General features: G+C 42.9%; 1 protein-coding gene across 2 annotated transcripts in view; it reads left to right on the top strand.

Moving 5' to 3' along the window:
* Positions 1-3092: 3092 nt before the first annotated feature.
* The window catches only part of ssh2a (slingshot protein phosphatase 2a), a 28875-nt gene continuing 9753 nt past the window's right edge, over positions 3093-22214 (top strand). The window contains exons 1-3 of one of the 2 annotated variants that reach the window (XM_062418801.1): positions 3093-3213; positions 5971-6014; positions 21524-21636. In XM_062418801.1, the coding sequence (XP_062274785.1) occupies positions 3151-3213; positions 5971-6014; positions 21524-21636 (220 nt within the window). In that variant the 5' untranslated portion in view covers positions 3093-3150. Of the gene's footprint in view, positions 3214-5970; positions 6015-14635; positions 14940-21523; positions 21637-22214 lie in introns of those variants that run through there. The other variant, XM_062418799.1, reaches the window with a different exon arrangement.

The following is a 22214-nucleotide window of genomic DNA, read 5'->3' as shown; positions in this document are numbered from 1 at the left end:
ACACTATGACTGCAAAATCTAGAAAAACAAAGCTAAACACACATTGGACATCTCATGCATTGGCAGTTGATGCAATTGCAATTGATTCTTCCATCTCAGTCTTAGGTATGAGCTGATTTTAAATGGGATCATATCCCCCCCTGTTGGTTTGAAAGAGTATCACATTATAATCAGAATAGCTGGTTTTGGGAGTTTACCACTGGGGGGACTGAAGCTCCGTGGAGAGGAGATGAGTGAAGGGATTAGGGTGTGGACTGGATGACAAAAAAAGAGAAGTAATTTCAGTAATTGACAATGGCAACACCATGCACTTTCTTTTAATTTGCCAGAATAAGTGAAAAAATCACTCAATGGATACATAACTCAACAGTGTATGCTAAATGGTCGAGGGAAAGCTGCAAATGAGTGTTCTCCCTGACCAGTAATGAGCCTTAAAATGTGAGGTTTGCTTATTATTTCACTCCTCATTCCACATTATGTTAAGATAACTGACCCTCCTCTCTCTATTAATCACACAAGCGCACAAGACACACACGTCTGTGATCCAATCCCTAGTGGAGAGTAGAGTTTTAATTACAAGCGGATTGTCTTTAGTCCTATTGTCTCTGTTTTGACTAAAATCCCTGAAGTACAATCATCCTCTGCTAATCCTAATCTTGTTTTGTCCTGCACACTCTGTCTGTCACCCCCTGCTTCATGTAGCTACTTCTCTGCGGAGGAGGTCACATTTACCCTCAATAAGTGACTGCATCAGCTGCTCTTTTGTCATCCATGTAGTCATTTTAACTATTGGAGAGGCTCTGTGGTTTGGATACCCCCCCCCCCCCCAAAAAAAAAAAAAAGCCAAGCAGATGAGCGCTACCTCCAGCTGACATGTCATGGATACACACATGCACAGTTTGTCTCCATTTTCAGTAGACCCAAGGACTTAAACATTTATTTAAAATAAATACATGTAGATTGATGAATATATATATATACCCATGCAAATGCACAGCTGCTGGCTCACACACACACACACACACACACACACACACACACACACACACACACACACGCACGCACACACACACACACACACACACACACACGCACGCACACACACACACACACAGACACACACACACACACACACACACACACACACACACACACACACACACAGGCCCAATCGGCTACACCCAAACTGCAGGGTGAGATATGTAGGAGGGAGGGTGTGTGAAGGAGTCATCAATCATTCTGCCACTCCTTTATTTGCAATGATTTCTATCATTTGGCTTTTCTATTTTTATCACATTTCAGATTTCACAGTCCCCCATTTCTCCATCTTCCACTCTCACCCTTTTCATGATGTTCAATCTCAATGAAATGTTTTACCTTTTCTTTATGTTACCTTAATAATAATCCCTATTATGATCGATAAAAAAGGGAGGACAAGAAAAGGATGGAGGAGGGTAAGGAACACTGAGGAGGACAGGGAGAAGAGGAGGAAGAGGAGGAGGAGGAGGAGGCAATGACCCAGATAATGCAATGAAGTGAATCAAAATGAGACTGCTTTCCTCACATAGACCTCAGCTTCACACCCATCCACGCCTTTCTTTCTGTCTCCAACACTGGCTCCACCTCTGAGCATCCACTTTGATTATATGAAATGTTGCTCTTCCCAAATAAAACGCTGTGACCATGAGAAGTCAGGAGCAAGGTATATGCTCTGTGGCACTTAAAGTCAAAACCGCCAAGGCTCCCTGAGCTATAGGTTGTGTTGTATATCTCCTCTCGTGACCCTCCTATGACTTCCCTTTCACCATCCTCCTCCTCCTCCTCTTGCACACACACACACACACGCACACACACGCACACACATGCACACACACACACACACACACACACACACACACTGACACACACACACACTCACACACACACACACACACACACACACACACACACACACACACACACACACACACACACACACACACACACACACACACCTCCCCCTGCTTTCACACCCCCACCCTCACGTTTCATCTCCCAGGAGAGGTGTATAACTGAAAAACATGGATGCACGGAGATTTAAGGTCAGGTCTACTCATGCAGCAGATCCTATAGGAACGAACACATGGATGCTATATGTCACCTATCTAATACCTCAGTCTACATTCATACATACACAGTCTCTGCAGAGTGGAAGCAGTCTAGTAGCTTCACCTACTGATCATTATTATTCTCATCTTAATTGATTGATTGCTATGGACCTTTGGATGAATCGGAGTGCAAGTATTCATTAAGCAGCCAGCAACCGTTTGACAGCTGGTCTCTATGGCGCATGCGCCTGACACCAGCGAGTGATCCCATTAATACTAAGTCAACCACAATATGAGAAGATACAAGATTTATCTGTCAAAATAAGAGCACAGGATTGGCATCTCCCTTTAAAAGGTAACGAATTATTTAAATTGTGGTTTTAATTGGCGTTATTTTAAAGGGAAAACCCGTGAAATTAAAATGTTTTATATCAGACATGTTCGTGCATAGTGGTTTAAGATAATGTTACTATTTTAAATGTTGTTTTGGAATATGGGAATATGCACTACTAAAGCACATTTATGGTGGTTCCTGCTTCATTGTAGCTGTGGTTCTTAAACTCTCAAACTGTTTCACTCCTTAAGGACCAGACCCCACCTTGAGAACTACTACTTTATATGATGTTGAGTTCTTGTCTTGTAAGGTTTGCCTGGGTCAAGATGAAGTTTGAAGATTTAAAAAAAAAACCCTGATACTGTACTGAAGCTGAATGTTGCGCATTCATTTAAAAATGTGTTTAATCAACACTGCGAATCTGGATATTTCAGCAGAAATATTGTAAAGAATACTAACGACAAACTACAAATAATAATAATAATGATGATGATGATCATCATCATCATGAACTCAGATTGTGCCTTTTCTGACTGTGACCTTTTGTTCTGAAATTGGAAATACCGGAAGTCACTAGTGATTCTGTTGAGCTTGGCATCAAGGAGGGAACTAGGCAACGACCAGAGGAATAACCCCGGGAGCTCGGCGGAGTTAATGCCCCAAAACAATGCCTGCTGTCCCAGCTCCTCACTTTTCGAGGTGACCGAGGTGTGAACAGCAGCAGCCGGGATGGCGCTGGTCACCGTCCAGCGGTCGCCGACACCCAGCACCACCTCCAGCCCCTCTGTGTCGGTGAGTATCCGTGAACTGGTGTGACATTTGGCTCAGTTTGTCTTCCAGCTTTCACTGCTGGCCGTGTGTGTGTGTGTGTGTGTGTGTGTGTGTGTGTGTGTTTGTGTGGGTGTGTGTGCGTGTGCGTGCGCGCGGGCGGCTAACTCAGCGGCTAGCATCATCCTGAAACTTAATCTCCCAGTCCCGCTGAGCGATACGGGGCTTGTCTGCCAAGTTATTCAAGTTAACTGGCTCAGCTTCATGTTAAAAAAGTGTCACGTTTTTTTTTTTTGCAAACTCGCATTAATTTAGAAAGCTTAACAGTTGGAGCTCATGTTTGCTAAGTTACCTCACCTCTACCCCGGAACCCAAAGTCCCTCCAGAGTTTGGGGTTATTATGAGAAGATTATAAACATGTAATATGATTCTGTGCCCATATTGGTAGTCATGTCAGTTTCATATCTACTGCATTGACTTCCATTACCGCTGGTTAGTTGGAGTGACAGTGAAGAGAGAGGAGCTGCCTGGAAAACAGGTTAGTGTGACAGGCCTGTCAGAGCGTGTTGGGCGCAGTGGGACAGTCCTCTTATCCCCTCTGACACTTTGAGGCTTCCCACGTCTGGCCTCAGGCTCTTGACACACAGACCCAGGCATGGGTGGTGGTATGGCTGCAATAGATAAGACCTACACTATAATATGCCTTGACCCAAGGCTATGATGTTTGTATGGGATATCTGTTATACTTTCCTACGCAAAGACACGGGATGGTAAAAAGTCACATCATACGGATGAGGATCCAGACCTCTGGTTCACCTCTGGACATCTGCGATGGCTTTAAGCGTTGCAGGCCGGTCTGTTGGAGAATCACATTGGAACAGCCATGCAAATGAAGATGAATGGATTAGGAAAATCCCCAGCAGAGAGATGTCAACAAACATCAACATCATGTAAAGGCTGGGTGTGGTTGTAAGAACTAGGCTGGTGGTGGTTGGGGGGAGAAAATCAGAGTCATTTTACATCACATAAAAAACATCATGTCTCAGCTCAGAGCTTTCATTTGATTATGTCTTTGGAAGACGTGTGTGGACACATGACCTTCTTGAATTTAAGATGGATATATAAATCTGAGACTCAGTACTGCAGGTTTTATAGCTCTGATGGTGGTGAAAAGATCCCAGAGCGAGGTTACCAGCATGCTTGTCATGAGACTCTTGCTGATGGGAAACAGCCATGTGAGCGCCCTTGTGAGATGTCTGGTGCTGAGAGGGGGGACAGAGGGCAGAAACCTGGGGAAGGCATGAGAAAACAGAGAGAGGTGTGGAGAGAGAAAGAGAGAGTGAAAAACGGTGGGGAGACAGGAATGAGCCCGAGAAAGAAAGATGAACAGTCATGAGAAGCACAGCTGGACTGCCATCTCCACCTCTGCATATCTCTGATAGGCGTTTTTCCCGGTGTGCTTCCTCCTAACCTTCAGTCAGTGTTTTGCTACGTTGAACACAGGTTTCAAATGACTGACCCATTGATTCTTACAGCTGGTCTTATTTGCCTTCAGCACAGTGGGGAGCAGCCACCCTACAGTGGTAGTAGTGTACAGTAATCTGCCTAGCAGCACACCAAATCCCCTGTTCTCATTGGCTATACGACCACTCCCTATACATCCTTGCAGCACCATGGTAACCACAGAGATCAGCCTGTACATTATATCACAGGCATGGCCAGGCTTATTATGGTATGCTGTTTCAATCACATATTGGAAGTATACGGCCCCTACACATCAGTAATGTCAGTGTGAGTGCTCTGCAGAGGGGTAACGGTATACTGATATCACATTTGCCTTTGAAATCTGCTAAGCTAGACATTTTGTCCGATATGTGTGGGTGTGTGTGTGTGTGTGTGTGTGTGTGTGTGAGTGTACGAGCCTGCACAGGGAAGGTTTGAGTCTATGCTCGGACTCTCATTTCTCCTGTGTCACCATATTTTGTCTTAAAGGCAGGCTGTTAGGTTGCTGATGCAGAGGACATCACTCAGTCAGTCAGTCAATCAGTCAGTCAGTCAGCCATCTGCCTCTCCAGACTGGATCAGGTCTGCGGCGGTGGACAGGAGAACAGATGAATGCCACCTTTCCAACCAAGGACAATATACCGCTTCTCCTGACCTCTTCTAACTCTGTCCCTTATCTTCCTCTTCCATCATTATTTATCCGCACCAGCATTAGCATCTTAATTGTATTTCTGTGCACATTTCAGCTCGTCCACACTGTACGTGTTGTTGCTTCCTTGTGTGTACGTGCGTATTTTGGTCTGTGTAGTAGCCAGGAACCACAGAGTTTGGTGAAGAGAAAGTTCCCTGAGTTTTGTGAGGGATTACGGCAAAAGGACGGGATTAAAACTGACTGTGTGTGTGTGTGTGTGTGTGTTGGACTGTGCGGGTCGCGTTGGTTGCTTGGTGGGGGAGGGATGATTGCATTTTGGAGTAGCAGCAAAGGGGAAGGGCATGGACAGTCAGTCTGTTTCAGCCTTATCCCTCAGCTAAAATGCCACGCCAGGCCCTGCCTTGTGACTGAAATCACGGATGAAAGACTTGACGCCGCTGCCAGCCAATTTAGTGCTCCTTTAATGGAAGGTTAATTGAGTCTGACTCAGCGGGTGGTCCAAATAGCCCCACAAGTCTCTTCGGTCAAAGCGATAAAATGTGGTCTAGCTGCTGGTAGTGGACTGATGTGAAGTGATGCAGGTGTAGAATGATGGTTTTTTTCTGTCCTCCTGTCTGTCTTTCTAGGAGTCGGGCAGTGCTGAAGATGAGTGTCGCTCCCAGCCCAGAAGGTGAGACCCCTTCCTGTTTTGTCGTACTGTATCTGCAGTTTCCTGGACTCTCTCATTTACCTCAGCTCTGGAAGCTGTAGTGCGAGACTCTGGCCACTAGGGGGAGGCTGTGCATCACATCACTATTGCAGTTTTTCCTCGATTGCTTTGCTTGAGCACATTTTGTGTCACAGTTTTTATAACATGAATGCAGTTGTTATATCAGTTTTATACTTTGCAGCAAAACATGTCATTTGATCTCCTAAAGGCCAACCATGATTAAAATCCCCTTTATTATTGCTTAAACCAAAACTACCAAGTAGAAGGAATGGTGTCATTATGGGTCCAATTAAAGTGTTTCACATAGGTGAAGTTACATTTCCTCTACAGCTAATTTAATACTATCCATCAAAGCTCATGTCATACACAAGAAGTCAGTATTCGTCAGATTCTCAGTTATTTTGCACCTTTTCTACCACTATCCCTCTATTCAATATACACCTTATTACAACAGTGGTATGAAAGAGAAATGCAAAATGTGAGAGCTTTTATAGCTCTGCACAGCAAGACACTGTCTCAATAAAAACAAATGATGTAAATTAGGAGCTCATATATACATATTTTACAGTACAGTTTCACACAGTCTTTTGAGAGTAATGAGTGTCTTTTGAGGATTGTGCCACACCCGCTTGGCAGTGATGATTTTCTCTAGCACTTTCATTCTCATGCAGCAAACAAATGGTGTCTTTGTGAGTACTATTGTCAATATTTGTGTCTGGTGCTTAATGTCACAGTTTGGGGTTTGATTTGCATGATTCTACCTGATGACTGAGGTTGAGTAGATGATTTGCTTTTGACGTGCGTATGTGAATCTTTACAAAGTACGTCACCACTGTGATTGTCTCCTGTAGATTCAGGTGGCTTTATCACTTTGCTGTATCCAGAGCCAAGGCCCTCTGCTGAATGGTAAATGGTAAATAGACTACATTGATATAGAGCCGTCCCAGTCATCCGACCGGTCAGAGTGCTTTACACTGCATGTCAACATTGACCTATTCACACACACATTCACACACTGATGGCACAGCCTTTGGGAGCAATTTGGGGTTCAGCATAATGCCCAAGGACACTTCAACGTGCGGATTGGAGGAGCCGGGGATAGAACCGCCACATGAAAAGTAGTTCTTCACTGTACAGACTACTACTACCCACTTGTTAGGCCTACATTACTCTAACAGAGTGTCCACGGAGACGGTAGCACACAATGATTAAACAGGGAGTGGAACATCAAAGCCTATACAAGTCATCCCGTTTATAATGGACTTTGTAATTGGCTTTTGCAGACTAATCTAAGCTTTGAAGTGCCGTCTAAATAGTCTGACTTCATCATTTGATTTTCTGTGTCAAGCTTTTCATGTATGTTAGATAGACAGAAACTGTATTGATCCTGAGGGAAATGTTGGCATCGAGTAGCTTATACAAAAAACATACATTGTACAAAACATCAATAAACACAAGAATAAAAGGCAAACACTTGTCAGTACCTGACAGTCCAGCATCCTAATAACAGTTATTAGTAATAATTCATATTTTGATTGTAATACTGTTTAATACAGCAGGTAGAAGGACACTGTAGTAAGACTTGACAGATAAGCTCCCGCTGGGCCAGACTGACAACTCAGACAGTTCATATCTTGCCCTTTGAGGCCGGTGCAGACTGAGGGAAAGATTATCATCCTGTCAGGAGGCTGTAGACATCAGACACAGTGCAGCACTGAATGCTCGGTACAAATGTTTGTCATTAACCCCGCCACATAACAGATAAAGCCAGATTTTTAACATAAGTCTGACTCTCAATTAAATATCTGGATGTCTGCACCGGCATTGTCTCCGTTTTGAATGTTGGTGCTGTAAAGAAGAAGAAGAAGAAGAAGAATTTCAGGACACATCCGTGATCCATATTGATAAAATAAACGGAATAAAAGACATAATAGAAAATGAAAATTATAATACAAGGATAACAGCAGAGTTACAGGGTCATGGCAGTCTTTCAGTATCAAAGCAGTGCCTCTGCGTCATTTGCTTTTTCTTCACTCTTGGGTTTTGGCCATGGCCCAGGATCACTCTCACATTTCATTCATGCATGTCTTGGACCCTTTCACACTGCATGAGCCCACTGAGACTGGCCAAATCAAACGCATCTGAAAAAAAAGCCAGTCACGCTCCCACAGGCCCGGAGTCGTTAGGAGGGCCGTCGTCTCTAGGACTCACACAGCAGAATCATGCACAATAACTGACAGGCCCCAAGTCATTTTTATTCTGCACACACGAATTGGCAAATAAAGCCAAAACATGAGTGAGTTTATTCTCAACAGCATATTGAATTTATTTCATCTACAAATGACTCATAGTTACAGCGAATAACATCATCATTAGCTGAACACAAACCATGCAAGGGGATGAATCTAATTAAGTCCTCTTACCTTTCCAGTTTGTCCACTCTCTCTACCTTTAACTGTTTAGCAAAGAGGAAACACCCTTAAATAACCGCACAAATACAAATCGTGCCCTCTAAGTATTAAGTTCACAGTAACCTGCTGCACAGTATGCTTTTCATTTGTCACCATTTTTGTATTTTTTGGCCAAGCACAGGACTGTATTGGTGGTAGCAATGTGCTGAATTTACACAGCTGGATATTAAACAAGGAGGAAAAGAGGCAATAGCACTGATGTGTCACATTATCTGTTGTTTGTATTTAAAAAATGTTCAGAAATGTTCAAAAAAGCATTCTACCTCACATTCCTATACTGATATACACAAAAAAGTAATCACTTCTTCCTTGTCTTATGGATAACTTTCATTGAAGTTTATTTCCAAATTCTTTAGATATCCTGCTCTCACAAACTGGTCTGACAACATAATGTTGCCAGCAGCAGAAATGATATTGAACACCCTCTCAATCTATGACTTCAGTTACTCATGTTATAAAGCAAGAGCAGTTGGCATGATAGACTATAAGCTGAGTGCCTTGTTTAGTACATATAACTCTGAGCAGAATTGAATTTAACCCACTGTGGAACAGACGAGAAAACATTTTCGGTTATGTCACACATATTTGAAAATTGAAACATGGTGACATGACCCCTGCGAGCCGTTAACACACCCCTTTCGTGCCTAAAATAACATGTGGTCCCAATTATCTGTTAGGTAATAAAATAAAGAAGAAGCAGCAGCTGGTGAAGTCATACCCACTGATGCGTGTGCGTACACACACGCGCACACACAAACACACACACACACACACACACACACACACACACACACACACACACACACACACACACACACACACACACACAGAGTGTATTCCCAACAGCATACATCATTATGGTCCTCTTTTACCATTTGGCACTGCTCTTCTAGCCCGCCATTTGCTCAACATTTGAACACACACGCACACACACAGACATGCAGGGTGCAGCCAAAGGCCTTGCTGAGTGACCCTTAATGCGTATTACATAAGAGCTGAGGTCCAATTAACTGCGCTCTCCACCCTACATATGGATCCAAGCAGCAGTACGGGCCACTATATTGTGTAGGGGCCCACTGAAACTAAGAGCAACTGCGGCTTTTTGCAGCTCAGTAATATTTTCACTCTGTATTGTTTTCTCACTTCTCATGAAACTTCTCTTTCTTCTCTATCGCTTATTCAGTTGACTCACCCGCACCCTCTCTCCCTCTCTCTCTTTCTGTGTCAACGATTCTTTCATGCAGACACACACAAACAGCTGTGTGAGTGCCTCCCCCTGCACCACACCAATAAAGTGCAACGTTACTGCAGAGCAATAATGAACCTCTGCCGACACACTCTGCTGCCTCAGGACTGACACCGACTGTCAAGGACGGTGCTGCTGATGAGACTTTTTTTTTCTTCCTATTCGGTTAGGAAACCGACTTCTGAAGGTGTTGTTGTGTTCTTGGACAACTGATGAAAAAGATGAAAGGAGTTGCTTCCTACCTCTTCTTGTGACCGCGCTGCAGGGATATCATGTGACATGACACGGCTGGCAGAGGTCACAGGATCACAACATTTAAACACACTGTTTGCATGGTCAAATTAGGTTTTTTTTGCACAAGAATGTCGTATAAGTCTAGACATAGAAATCATATTAATAGATCATGTTTCCCAGGCCACTAATCACTTGGTGTTGCACCTGTCACCCAAAGGTGACACAGGTTTGATACAGAGAGAAATGGTTTAATATCACTAAAGCAGACCATGACCCATTTGAACTTCTGTTTGCAGTTCAGACCATCTGTATAAGGGACAAACGACTGCTAAATTGGGTGTATTGTGTCTCCTGTAGTCAGAGGAGGCTCTGGATGTGGATGAGAAATGCCTGAGAGAATAAGGGCTGGTGTTCAATTGTTGTCTCTCTGACCTGACCTGTCTGTCCATTGTTTCCTTGCTGTACAGCATTTCCTTTTATAGAATATACAGGTCATGCTGCTCTTTGTTTGTTAGGACAATAATAATATTAATAATAATAATAATAATTTTTCAAGTAAAAATTAGTAATCAAGTAATTTGATTCGAATCTTATTTTAATAGCCTCTAGACTCACTAGTATTTTGGAGGAACATGACATGACTAACCTACATTCTGGCAGTTGACTCACTAGAATAAATGGCCTTACAAGCCTCTTCCTGTGCCATTTTAGCATCCATGTGATGGATTTACACAGCAGCTCTGACCCCGATTCACACACAAGCAGAGCAGGTTCATCAGGCGGCGAATCAAAAGAAACCGCAATTAGAACAAGAAGGACGAGGTGGTGCAGTAACGAACGGCGAGCTGAGGGCGTTCATCTCCTCGTGTGGAGACATGCCTTTTTTTTCAAGCCGGAGGGCTGTTCCTCTGTCATTTTCACTCAGCGCTAGATACCACACACCTGCCTCCCTGTCTCCACACACCTGCTGTTTAAACATGGAGCGTTCCCTGTCCCAGATTAGTGATTACATGGACAAAGTCTCCCAGTAAAACCAGAGAGACTTTATATGGGGCATGAAGTTAAACATGCAGTATTTATGATGTAAGATAAATGTGGCAAAAAAGCTTCCAAAATCAATCTAAATTCATTCCCTCACTTCACTTGCTTAAGTTCATTATGTGGTATAACAGAGTATAAACCACATTTGAGCATATTGGATTCATAATACAGCATTTGTTATTTACTGTAGTATGAAAATAGGATTATACAAAAAAAAAAAAATCATCCAACACAAAATGTTTGAGCCTAGAGTGGGAATATTAGCAGATTATCAGCCAGTGCTTCTCTCAGCACATGTTGTTACTGTACACAGGCTGCTTCTTACTAACAGGTCGGCCTTTGTCTGTCTTATCTGGCTGTAAAAGAGGGCTCCCGGTTTCTCCAAGGTTAAGTGCTCCTATCGCGATCGAGTGGGCTGAGCGGTCAGCAAACATTTGAACTTAAGGCGTTGTAGCCCGGGCTGTTGTTTACTTTGTGCTTTTTTGTTTTGTTTTCAATCATAAAAAGTATTTTAATTGTGCTTGTCTGAAGGTGTCGAGGCCAGGTGTTTTTGTGCCACCGCGACAACCGATCCACACTCCTTTAACTTTAGAAATGATGGACGTTTCACACATCAAGATGAATATTGTTATTGTCACGGTGATTTATTGCTGCAGATTGTATGGCTTTGGAAAGTCCTTTTTATTGTAGCACAGTGTGCTGACAGTAGCCCACTTCTAGCTCAATAGATGGTTAACAGCTGGTTTCATGCTCTAACTTAAGACAATGGTAGGGCTCTCTAGGGGGACTTCCACACACAAACACTTATACTAATATACATGTACACAACCCCCCCTTCTCCCTGACCACAGTAACTTTGACCCACACCTTTTTGTCATTTCCCCTCTTGGGACAGGAAGACGCAGAAAAGACGACGATTGCGCAACTTGTGTCGGGCTCGGCTAAACATCACAACAGCCTCTCATGTTACCAGCCGGCGGACAACTAAGGTCCCGCCGAGTGCCAGTAAATCTGACGACACTAAACAGAACCACATGACTAGATCAACAGAGCGTCTGTGTGTGTGTTTACGGTGTGTTTATAGACGTTAGCAGAGTTCATTGGACAACCTGCTTGTGAAGCAAGAGTAGTCTATATGAAAATGAGACGTAGTCAAATGTAGTGCGATGACAGGAGCACAGAGTTTGTTTGTGTGTGTTTGTTTCATATTTGATGTAATCAGTTTAGCTCAGGGCTGAACACATGCGGAGTCTAGTCTGAAAACAACTAATTGTAAAAAATCTCATTAGTGATTGTGGGAAATATTTTAGCATACATCTTCCAAACATTTAAAGGACTGTGGGATTTCTCAATGAACTGCATAAATTACTCAGTTGACTCATCAGGAACGAGCCATTTAGGGATAATTTCCATTGAGTTAGAACACCCAAACAGAGGAAAGTAATCATAGCTTCAAGCAAATAACGTGATTGAGTTCCTGCTCAAAATGTAGCAATGACGGAAGAAAAGGAAATGACTGTTCAGGATTTGTCTCACAATTCATTTTATTAGTTTGCATTTGCAGTGTTTATAAGTTTCTCCTTACACTAATTTGAAACTTTCAAAGCTCTCAGCGCTTGCCACAGACATTCCTGTTTTGTTACTGCACATGTTTATGTTGTTATTATCTATGTAAAACCTGGTGCCCTCATGTCTAACTTCAATTCAAGAATATTTTTAGTGATATCACTCTGCAGTATGTAGTGAAAACTTTTATTGTTATTTAGAAGACTAAGTCCGATTAATTTTTTTATTTGTACAGTTTAAAGTTGCAGGGTCAGTGTACATGACAGCTATGAAGTACGTCAAAACAGGAACAACAACACTGTATGTAGCAGAGCACACTTCATAAGAATAAATAAAATACAATAAAATAGGGGCAATACAGAAACATAAAAGCTGTCATAAAAGCATAAAATAGACGCGTGTTGATATTACAGGAGTGAACCAACTTTGTTTACCTATAATGTGAGCAAACGCACTGCTTCCACATGTCGCAATGTTAAGTGATTGAGATGATATGAAAACATGAGTAATGCATGAAACGCTGAGAAATAGGAAATATGAGACTTGTTGCATGTGACGCCACATTTTGAGATGGTGTGTGGGAAGTGGTTTATCACAAATTGTTCTTCCTGTCCACATGTAACGCTCAGTTTAACATTTCAACACATGTTGGACCTGTGGCACATTAAGCCATAGTTGCCCCCCCACCCCCCACCCCTCACACCTCCCAGCTCAGGAGTGTACCAAGAGCACAATCGTACTTTGGGGATTACAAGAGCGTGCTGGAAAGTTTGTGGACTGGACACTGAGCCAAAGGTGTGTTGTATAACAGCATTCTTTGTAGTGCCCCTATTTCTCAGTTAAATTCCTTATTGATAACAGCCAAAACATAAAGCAGGGCGGCCATGAACATGAGCTTAGCTGCACTGTGGAGATGTTTTTATCTTTTATTTAGGCCACTTGGCACAAGCTGGTGTGAATATGATGAGGTGCTCTGTATCGTGGGGTTTTTATTAAATAGTTACCAGCTTACATAGGACTCCAGTCTAGACGTCGGCCTGCCAGTGGAATATAAAATGCTTAATAGGCTATAAAATGAGTCAAAACATGTTGCCCATCTCACAGCATGAAGTATGTCAGTTTATGCTTTATACACACACATACACACATACACACACCCCACTTTCTTGAGAAGGCAGGCTCCAGTATATCTCCACTTATCCAGGCCTGCGACTGTAGCAGCTACATCTGGATAACTTCAACCTGTTTCTCGATCCTTACGTAACAAGACCTCGAGGTTTTTTGCTATGAGAGAAAGAAAAGGGTGGACATGAGACAAGTGAGCTGAATGCCAAAACAAAAGCCCACGTAGGATTTTAATTGACTCTTTATTACATTAGCTGAAAGAGTACATCCCCTGTTGTATCAGAATACTCAGTAAGCAGCTGACTCTAACAATATTAACATATTATTATTATTACTGTTATTAGGATTAGTAAACTGTATTACTGTATTATCTCTAATGCAACCATGCAGTGCCAGGACTGTGCTGCTTTTAACCAAACATTACAGCCAGGCAGTACACTGATAAGCACACCTGAACTGCACAGTGTAATCAGCAGCATGAGTAAATACCTGAAGCTGCCAGCACCTTGTATACAAACTGTTCAAGATTCAGGCAGCGTCGATGCAGAAGAGCCGGTACTGTAGGCGGTCGTACTTCCCCCTCTCGTCCTCATTGGCTCCCTTTTACTTTTCCCAAAACACGTGTCTCCAACTCCTCCCTCCTATGACTTCCCCGGTGAGAGTTTGACCGAAGTCATATGCTCTGTACTGTACGTGGTAGCGGTTGTACTGCTGCTCCAAACGGGGATAAATCACGTTTAAAACCAGGACGGAAAATCGTTCAATATGGGATTGTCTTTCTCTCTATTGACAGATCTTGGACATCCAGTCGTTACTGTCGGGAGCAGGAACACAGTGTGCCCGACTTAGAACTTTTTTTTAAAATTACATTATCTTACTTTGGAAACCTCTCTTTTTCTTGCGTTGCATCTTTCGCGGAATATTTCGTCATTTTTGTACCGTATTGCCACTTTAGGGAAGTAGGTGTTTGCCTCCTTGCAATGAAGGAGCACATGACCGTGGGAAAGGAATAAAAGTTTTCCTCCCGGACTGTTAACACCTGACACTCTCCTCCATCTGCGCTCCTCTCGCCGGCATGACCCTGGAAGCGGTGTCCGGCTCCGACAGCTCGTCGGCGGTCAGCTTCTGCTCCTGCTGCGGGGCCAAGATGGTGCCTTACTTCAGCGACGACGCGGTGGTGTCAAAGAATCAGATCAACCAGCTGTAAGTTATTTAAACAGGACAATAATGGAGGGTAGATATAGCCTGCAATAGAGTAAAGTTTGGGGTTGTTTTATATAGGCTATTAAAACACATCTTAATAAATTAAAGAACCATGAAGTAACAGTCCCATTCAAACTAAACTACAGCACTTACACTGATGATCACAGCTTCACTGTTAAAGAAGAAATTCAACTCAAATGACTGAAATTAAAGTATTGTGTTATTTCAGTTTTCTAGCCTTGAGTCCTCATTTTAGTAGTAATAATGTGTCAAATCTGAACATCACTGGTAACATTGACTGTGAGTAAGCTGTTAAATTAGAAACAGTTTTGTGACATCAGTGTGATGAAGTGTAACTCAAGTGACAAGGAAGGTAAAAACTGATTTATTCAGTCCGGCGTAACAACAAAAAGAACGTGTGTCCAAAAAATGAAAAGAATACAAACACTCAAAATGAACTGGCTTAACTCAAAATACTCAACTAAGGCATGAACATGTGCACACAGCTACACCGTCATCCTCTGAGCTCCTCTAAACCTACATCTCTCCCCTTTATAAGGCTCCACTCAATTAGGCAGAAGCATTACTGCAGGGGTGTCCTCTCCCTCTTACGATTGGCACTTAACAATGCTATTTGTTATCAAGAATAAATCAAAAAGATATGAAATCAACCATTTAACTGAATAAAAGTTCTTCCTTATGTTTGGTAAGCACATGGTAGGTATGGTAAGTAATAAAGAAAGACAATGCTTAACTCATGAAACTCATGAACTAAACCCAATAAACAATAATTAGCCTTAATACATGTCCCCACACACCCAATTTGTCACAATCAGTGTTGAATGTATTTCCTGGTGACGCAGCGGGATCTTACTCATCCCATTGCTCCTTTTTTGACCGTACTAAGACATGATGACTCCACATCCAGTGTGAATCATCCTACCTGTCTCACAGGTCCAGACACACACTCAAGCAACGTCACCGGCTTATCATATCAGAGATTTTTGTAGGATACTTTTTGTCCCTCCCTGTTTGTTTGTCTGAGTGTCATACTGATTGTTTGAACATGTGTAAGGTGTGATGGATGGTGGTAGTTTCACATTTAGAGCCTTTTTTTCAATGTAGAAAATGACTGTAAATGGATTAAATGATAATGATGAAATGAAAAATTACACAATTTCCCTCACTGTTGGGTTTCGTAACATTTTCGTGCAGTCTTTAATTAGCTGTGCCCTGTGTCAGAATTTGCCAGTTTTTGAAGAAAGTCAAGGGCAGCTTGGTTGTGTTGTTTTTCAGCTGTTTCACACATGATTATGCCTTGAGGTTTATTGAGTAAACTGAACATTTAGTCTTCATTAGGGCTGCTATTTCCAAACATTTTTTTCTTAATGCAAGTTTGCACTAAGAAGGTTTTATGAGAAGCAGCTACAGTGAGAGAAAGAGAGAGAGAGAGAGAGAGAGGCAGTATGTATCCTGGCAGGCACGTGTGTCCAGTAAATAGCAGCAGATGTAGGAATCTTCTAACTTCCTGGTTTTTCGTCAGCCATATTGAATGATGGGGATTGTTTTTTTTTTTATCACCACTCTTATTTGAATAGCTCAGAATAGATACGAGTCCCTATCACAACACAGGTGATGTTTAGTGCCTATTTGATTTATAGCTACAGTAGTGAGGTCACGTGTGTGTGTTTTAATGTTTGCGTGTTTGTTTTCAGTGTGTGCGCCATAGTGTCAGTAGGCTTCTTAATGTTTAACCAGGGTTTGAGTGAGTAATTACAAGGCTGGAGGCTGTTGACGGAGTTAAGTGTTACCTGTGGTTAAATGGCATCTAAAACACCATTGTTATCCCGCCAATTTTAGAAAATGCCAGTAAACACCTCTCTTCCGCCGCGCTTTTTCGGATTTGTTTAGGTGTGTGTGTGTGTGTGTGTGTGTTGCGTACTTCCAGAGAAAAAGGGTGACGGGGGTGAGATGTGACGAAACTGAGGCCTGTGTTTGTTTGAGAAGCTTGAGCAGCCCAACAAAGATACGGGCAACCAGGATGTAGGTCACCACCTATGCTCTGCACGTATGTGTGTTTGCATGCGATGCATCTAAAATCAAATAAGCAACTTAACGAGGTTCAAGTTTGTGTGATTAGCTTCAGTGAACTACGTGAGCCAGTGTAGCACAGCTGATCCAATTACGTATACTGTCGTATACGGTTATGTTATAAAGTACAGTACACAAAATGTATGACTTTGGTTTTTTTAACACATGCTATCAAAACTGTAAACTGATTCCTGTCACTGTTTGTGTTTTTGCCCCTTTCCTTTTGGCCTCATTTGACCAGCATTAAGTTATACTGAGCTTCCTGTTTATTTGTATTTTCTTCAAATCAGAACAGCATGCCTGGACAGGTATGTGTAGTTCACTGAGGTCGGCGTCTCCGGGTATCCAAAGGGAGAAAAAAAAAAGGTCATCAGTCACTCACACACACACTCACACACACGCACACACACACACATACACACACATACACACACACACACACACATACACAAACAGATGATAGTGGGTCTGGGCAGGTTGTGTTAACTGGCCTCTGTGCCAGTTGATGAAAATCTATCTTTAGTATGGCCTGGTATCTTCCTTCCTCTTTATCAGTCCTGACCCTGTTTTGCTCTGACTGCAAACACTCTGCGGTAGACTTGTAATTAACTTCTTTTTTTTCTTTTTTTTTGTGGTGGGAATTTGCAGAGAATGATGACCCTCAATATAGCTTCCCAGAGCGACCGTGACGCTCCATGAACTTGACATTTCCATCTGTCGCTGTCTTAATACTTGTGACACATTTTCCATAACCGTCCCTCCAACCAGCAGGGCCATGTAGACACTCTCACACACACGTACACACACCAGCTAACTCCCTGTCTTTCTCATGGGTTGTATCTGTCTCGGGGTGCAAGCTCATAAGGCCTTAGCAGCATACAGCCAGGCCCTATATTTATCCCACTCTCCTCCAGAGAGTGACTAATATGGACAAGCAGAGAAAGGGGGGCGAGGGGGGGTCACCCACTTATCTGCCCACTATGTGGAGTGGTCCTTACATAGTGATGATTGTGTCCGTGACTGTTGCCCTAACAAGTACCTACCTACCGCTTCCATTACTGCCAATGGCCTAGCTACATGGCCGCATGCCAAAAAGAGGACCCCCCACCCTACACAAGACAACCCTCCATACACACCGTGTGAAGTCACTTATAACATTTTTCTCATTTTCTCAAACTCCATCCATGCTCCATCCATCCGTCCTTCAACCAGCGACTCAGATCGATACCTTTGATGTTTCTCAGCAGTCTTTTTGTAGCCTGTCTCTTGTCATTATAACACCGTGCTCAACAGAGACGTAATGTAGTTCATCTGGGAGCACGCTGACAGTCGGGGTAGTGCTGTCAGTCTGAGGCGGTTACATATTTATCAGTTCAGTCTACAGGCGGCTGGATGATGTAAATTAACTTTAACAACACAGAAGGATCTCATAGGTGCTGAGATTTGTCGTTTGCATTCACAGTGTCAGAAAATATGCGGCGTGTGTTTGTCTTGTTCGTCTTAACTCGTATTATTTTACTTTAGGTGGTGTGTGTGTGTGGTTGTGTGTTTTTAATACGGTTGCACGAATGAAAAGTGCAGCACAAATTACATTTATTATGGAGTTCTTTGCAGTAATCCGAGCACACGCAGGCCTCAGAGTTAAACTTGTGCAGCGGGGCCGTCACTGTGTCAAAGTGAAGGTTCTATGTACAGTAGGTCGACCGAACTCTTCTGAATGCCGTCTATCAATAGCAGAGACTTTTAAAGGACTACTGTATTTTTAGCAGTTTGAGTTGAGTCTTTCGCAGCAGACCCCCCCCCCCCCCCCCCCCCCCCCCCCAATCCCCCCAACTCTCACCTCACTGATCCTCCGGCTCAGATTCCACTTTCTCAGTGTGTCTGCTCGCAGGTGTGAACGTGTGTTTGCGTGTGTGCACGTGCGCAGCCCTCCATGCGTGATCCTCGGTGAGTGTGGGTGTTACATTACGGATGACATTGTACAGTAGCATTGCTATACATGGTCATTGCCAAGTACATTAGTGTGTGTGTGTGTGTGTGTGTGTGTGTGAGCACAGTGGGACATGATGCAGCAGGAATTGGGGAGAAAAGTAGGGCAAGAGCCAAAGTTGTGAGAAATGCAGAAAAGAGGAAGCAGCAGAGGGCAGGGGGAGTCAGAGGAAACAGCTGGGTCAAGGGTCGTTGGTTTGTGGGAAATCAGCTCACCACAAGCCGGCTACGCTTTTGTTTTGTTTTTTTCTCTCTCTCTCTCGTGTCCCTGTCGTCTGTCTGGCCCGATTGTGTACTGTACATCAAACAGTCTCAGCAAAACTCAGGAAGGGCAGCTGGGTGGCTCGAAGGATGAAGAGATGAAGTTACAGAGGAAAATGGGGATGACAGGAAGCTTAAATGGCAGGAGGCACACAGCCTTTTTTTTTACCTCGAGAGTGAAACTGAAGAACTTTAGAACCTGATGAACTGTCTAGTTCATTGAGTGTAGACCTGGATATAAGTCCTATTATTATTATTATTATCATTATTATTATCATTATTATTATTTTTATTATTATCATTATTATTTTTATGATTATGATTATTATTTTATCATTGTTATTATCCAGCAAATCAGAATAAGCACATCAACCCCTTGTTTGCGTCATTTTAGAAAATCAGTTAGCTTCGATGTCGTCATCAACCTTTTAATGATTCCAGTGATTTTCAGTGTCTGCCGGTGCAGTCGTCACTTCCTTCTTGTTTCAGTTACAGGCCCTGGAGGCTGTGAAACCACCCGTATTCAAGTTGAGCAGAACAGGTTAGCCAACACCCTGATCAGTCTCCTCTACTGAGACTCTATTACTGCAATATTTGCTCCATTTCTATTAAGAATTTAAGTGCTTTGAGTCGTAGTTTTCACTGATATTTAATACATTTGACCTCTTTATGCAAGGTATATGTATTTGTGTAGCACATTTCAGTAACAAGGCAATTCAAATAAAAATGCATCAAGACAACATATAAAAGCAAAAAAGACACTTAAAGACGATTAAAAGTGTTAAATTAGAAATAAAATTAAGCTTAAATAGAATGAGAAAAGAAAAGTTACAGTGCAGTGTGAGATAGCAACCTTAAAATTTGGAGTGAATAAAAAAGCAGTCTTAAAAAGAGAGGAACTGAGAGTTCAAAATCATCTTCACTCAGGCTAATGTTCCGTGTAAGATATTGGAGGGGAAAAAGGGAAAAAGAAGAGACAGCAGATCATTATAACTACAGTGGAAATGCTATAAAGGTTAGGAAAATGAGCTTTCTCTCGAAATGTGTTAAACTTTCAGACCCAGTGTTTGGCTGGTCGTACTGACCGTGGCTGCACGTGTTACTGTACCTAGAAGTTCCTGCAAAGGTTCAGCTGTGATTCCAATTTTGGCACAACCCTCTGAGCCAATATGTGATGGATCCCTCTTTGGTCTGCAAGCACTTTTTCATATTCTGATTACGTTTTTCTAAATGCATGATTTTCTTTTGCAGTAGTGCTCTCTGCATGTGCTGTAGCTATATAAGTTGTGTCCCTCTTGCTGAGCATCATTGAGCTTATGGTTTACGTACTGGTGCCACAGCCGTCATCTGACCCGGTCATAAGCATCTGCAGTAGTAGGTCTCTCAACCTGTTTTATTAGTGTCTCGTATGACTTACTGGTAGGTTAGTTTGCCACACAACAAAAACCTGGTCTTTCACACACATGTAAGCACACTTGACATGCTCACACACACACACACACACACACACACACACACATACACACACACACACACACACACACACACACACACACACACACACACACACACACACACACAGAGTCAGTGTTTGGTATCCATTTGAAACACTGACCTCAGTTTATAAAGGATCCTCCTCCTCAAAGCAGTGACCTCAGTCACAGTTAATAAGATTAAGTGTTCCAGAGAGGAACAGAACCCCGTTTAATAGGACCTGCTTTGGTAGAGCTGGCCAGTTCTTATCTCCGCTCAAACATTGCGGAGGAGGGGACTCGTTCGCTCGTTGGTTAGTCTTCCCTCTCGGACCCCCGGTCTCCTCCCAATCCCCTCCGTCCCTCCCTGCTGGCAGCTGTTAGAGTGAGTAAGTCTGTGTGTGTAATCCAGCTGTGTGGAGGAGCAGAGAACATTGTGTTCTGAGTTCACATCGGGGCTTGGATCCTTGTTTTGCATGCATCGGCCTGTCAGCTCTGATTTGGGGAGCCTGCAGACCAGAGGCCGGCTGAATGGAGCATTGTGACTGTGACATAAGCCCATGACAACACTTATCTGTTCTCTGTCCCCATCTTCGCCTTATTATGGGAAGTTGGGGTCAGCGTGTGCAAGGAAATGATCACAAACCAAGTAGATTTTTATGACATAAGTTAGATGAAAGATGAAGGAAAGAAGATGCGATTAACTGAGCCGGAGTCTTTGTGTTTGAGGCTTCTATTCATGTATTTTCTTTCTTTTCTTTTCTCTTCTAGTATCAGTGAAAGTTTCCTCACGGTGAAAGGTGCAGCCCTTTTTCTTCCCAGGGGAAACAGCCCCACGCCTAATTCTGCACCTCACATCAGCCAGCGCAGGAACAAGCACACAGGTAAAGACTTGTACACACACACACACACACAACTGACAGCTGCAGCATCTCCCACCAACTTCCTTCTACCTCGTTTGACTTTCAGCCCCAGAAATGAACCCGGAGAAGAACTTGAGATTATATAGCAGAGTGTTTCCAGAGTTTTCAAATAGACATTCCTCTGCAGAATCATGGGTAACAGCTGGTGTTAACTTAACAGAGGCTGTTTCACAACAAGGCAGATAAGCTTAGTCAGTTCGCTGCTGCATGCAATGTGTTGGCCTACTAGGATGTTTGGAACAAAACCAAACAATAACTCCCAAAAGAACACGTGCTTAAAATATGTCGACTCGCTTGGACGATGAAAATGAAGTTTGAAAATCACAGAAATGCGCCGCTGCTGGTGGATAAAGACGGCCTTTGTAGATGAAGGAGCTGTTGAACTTTGTCATATAACGGGCTGATTACCAACTATAAATAGCATCAGAAACTGTGTTTTAAAAAAAAAAAAAGGAGGGCAGGCTTTTGTATGGCTTCACAGATGAGGCTGCATGCAGGCCTAAGTAAGCGAGACAATGCACTGGAAACATGCCACAGGG

This window comes from Scomber scombrus, chromosome 5 (genome assembly GCF_963691925.1).
Source record: "Scomber scombrus chromosome 5, fScoSco1.1, whole genome shotgun sequence".
Classification (NCBI taxonomy): domain Eukaryota; kingdom Metazoa; phylum Chordata; class Actinopteri; order Scombriformes; family Scombridae; genus Scomber; species Scomber scombrus.
This window is presented reverse-complemented; position numbering and strand designations above follow the sequence as displayed.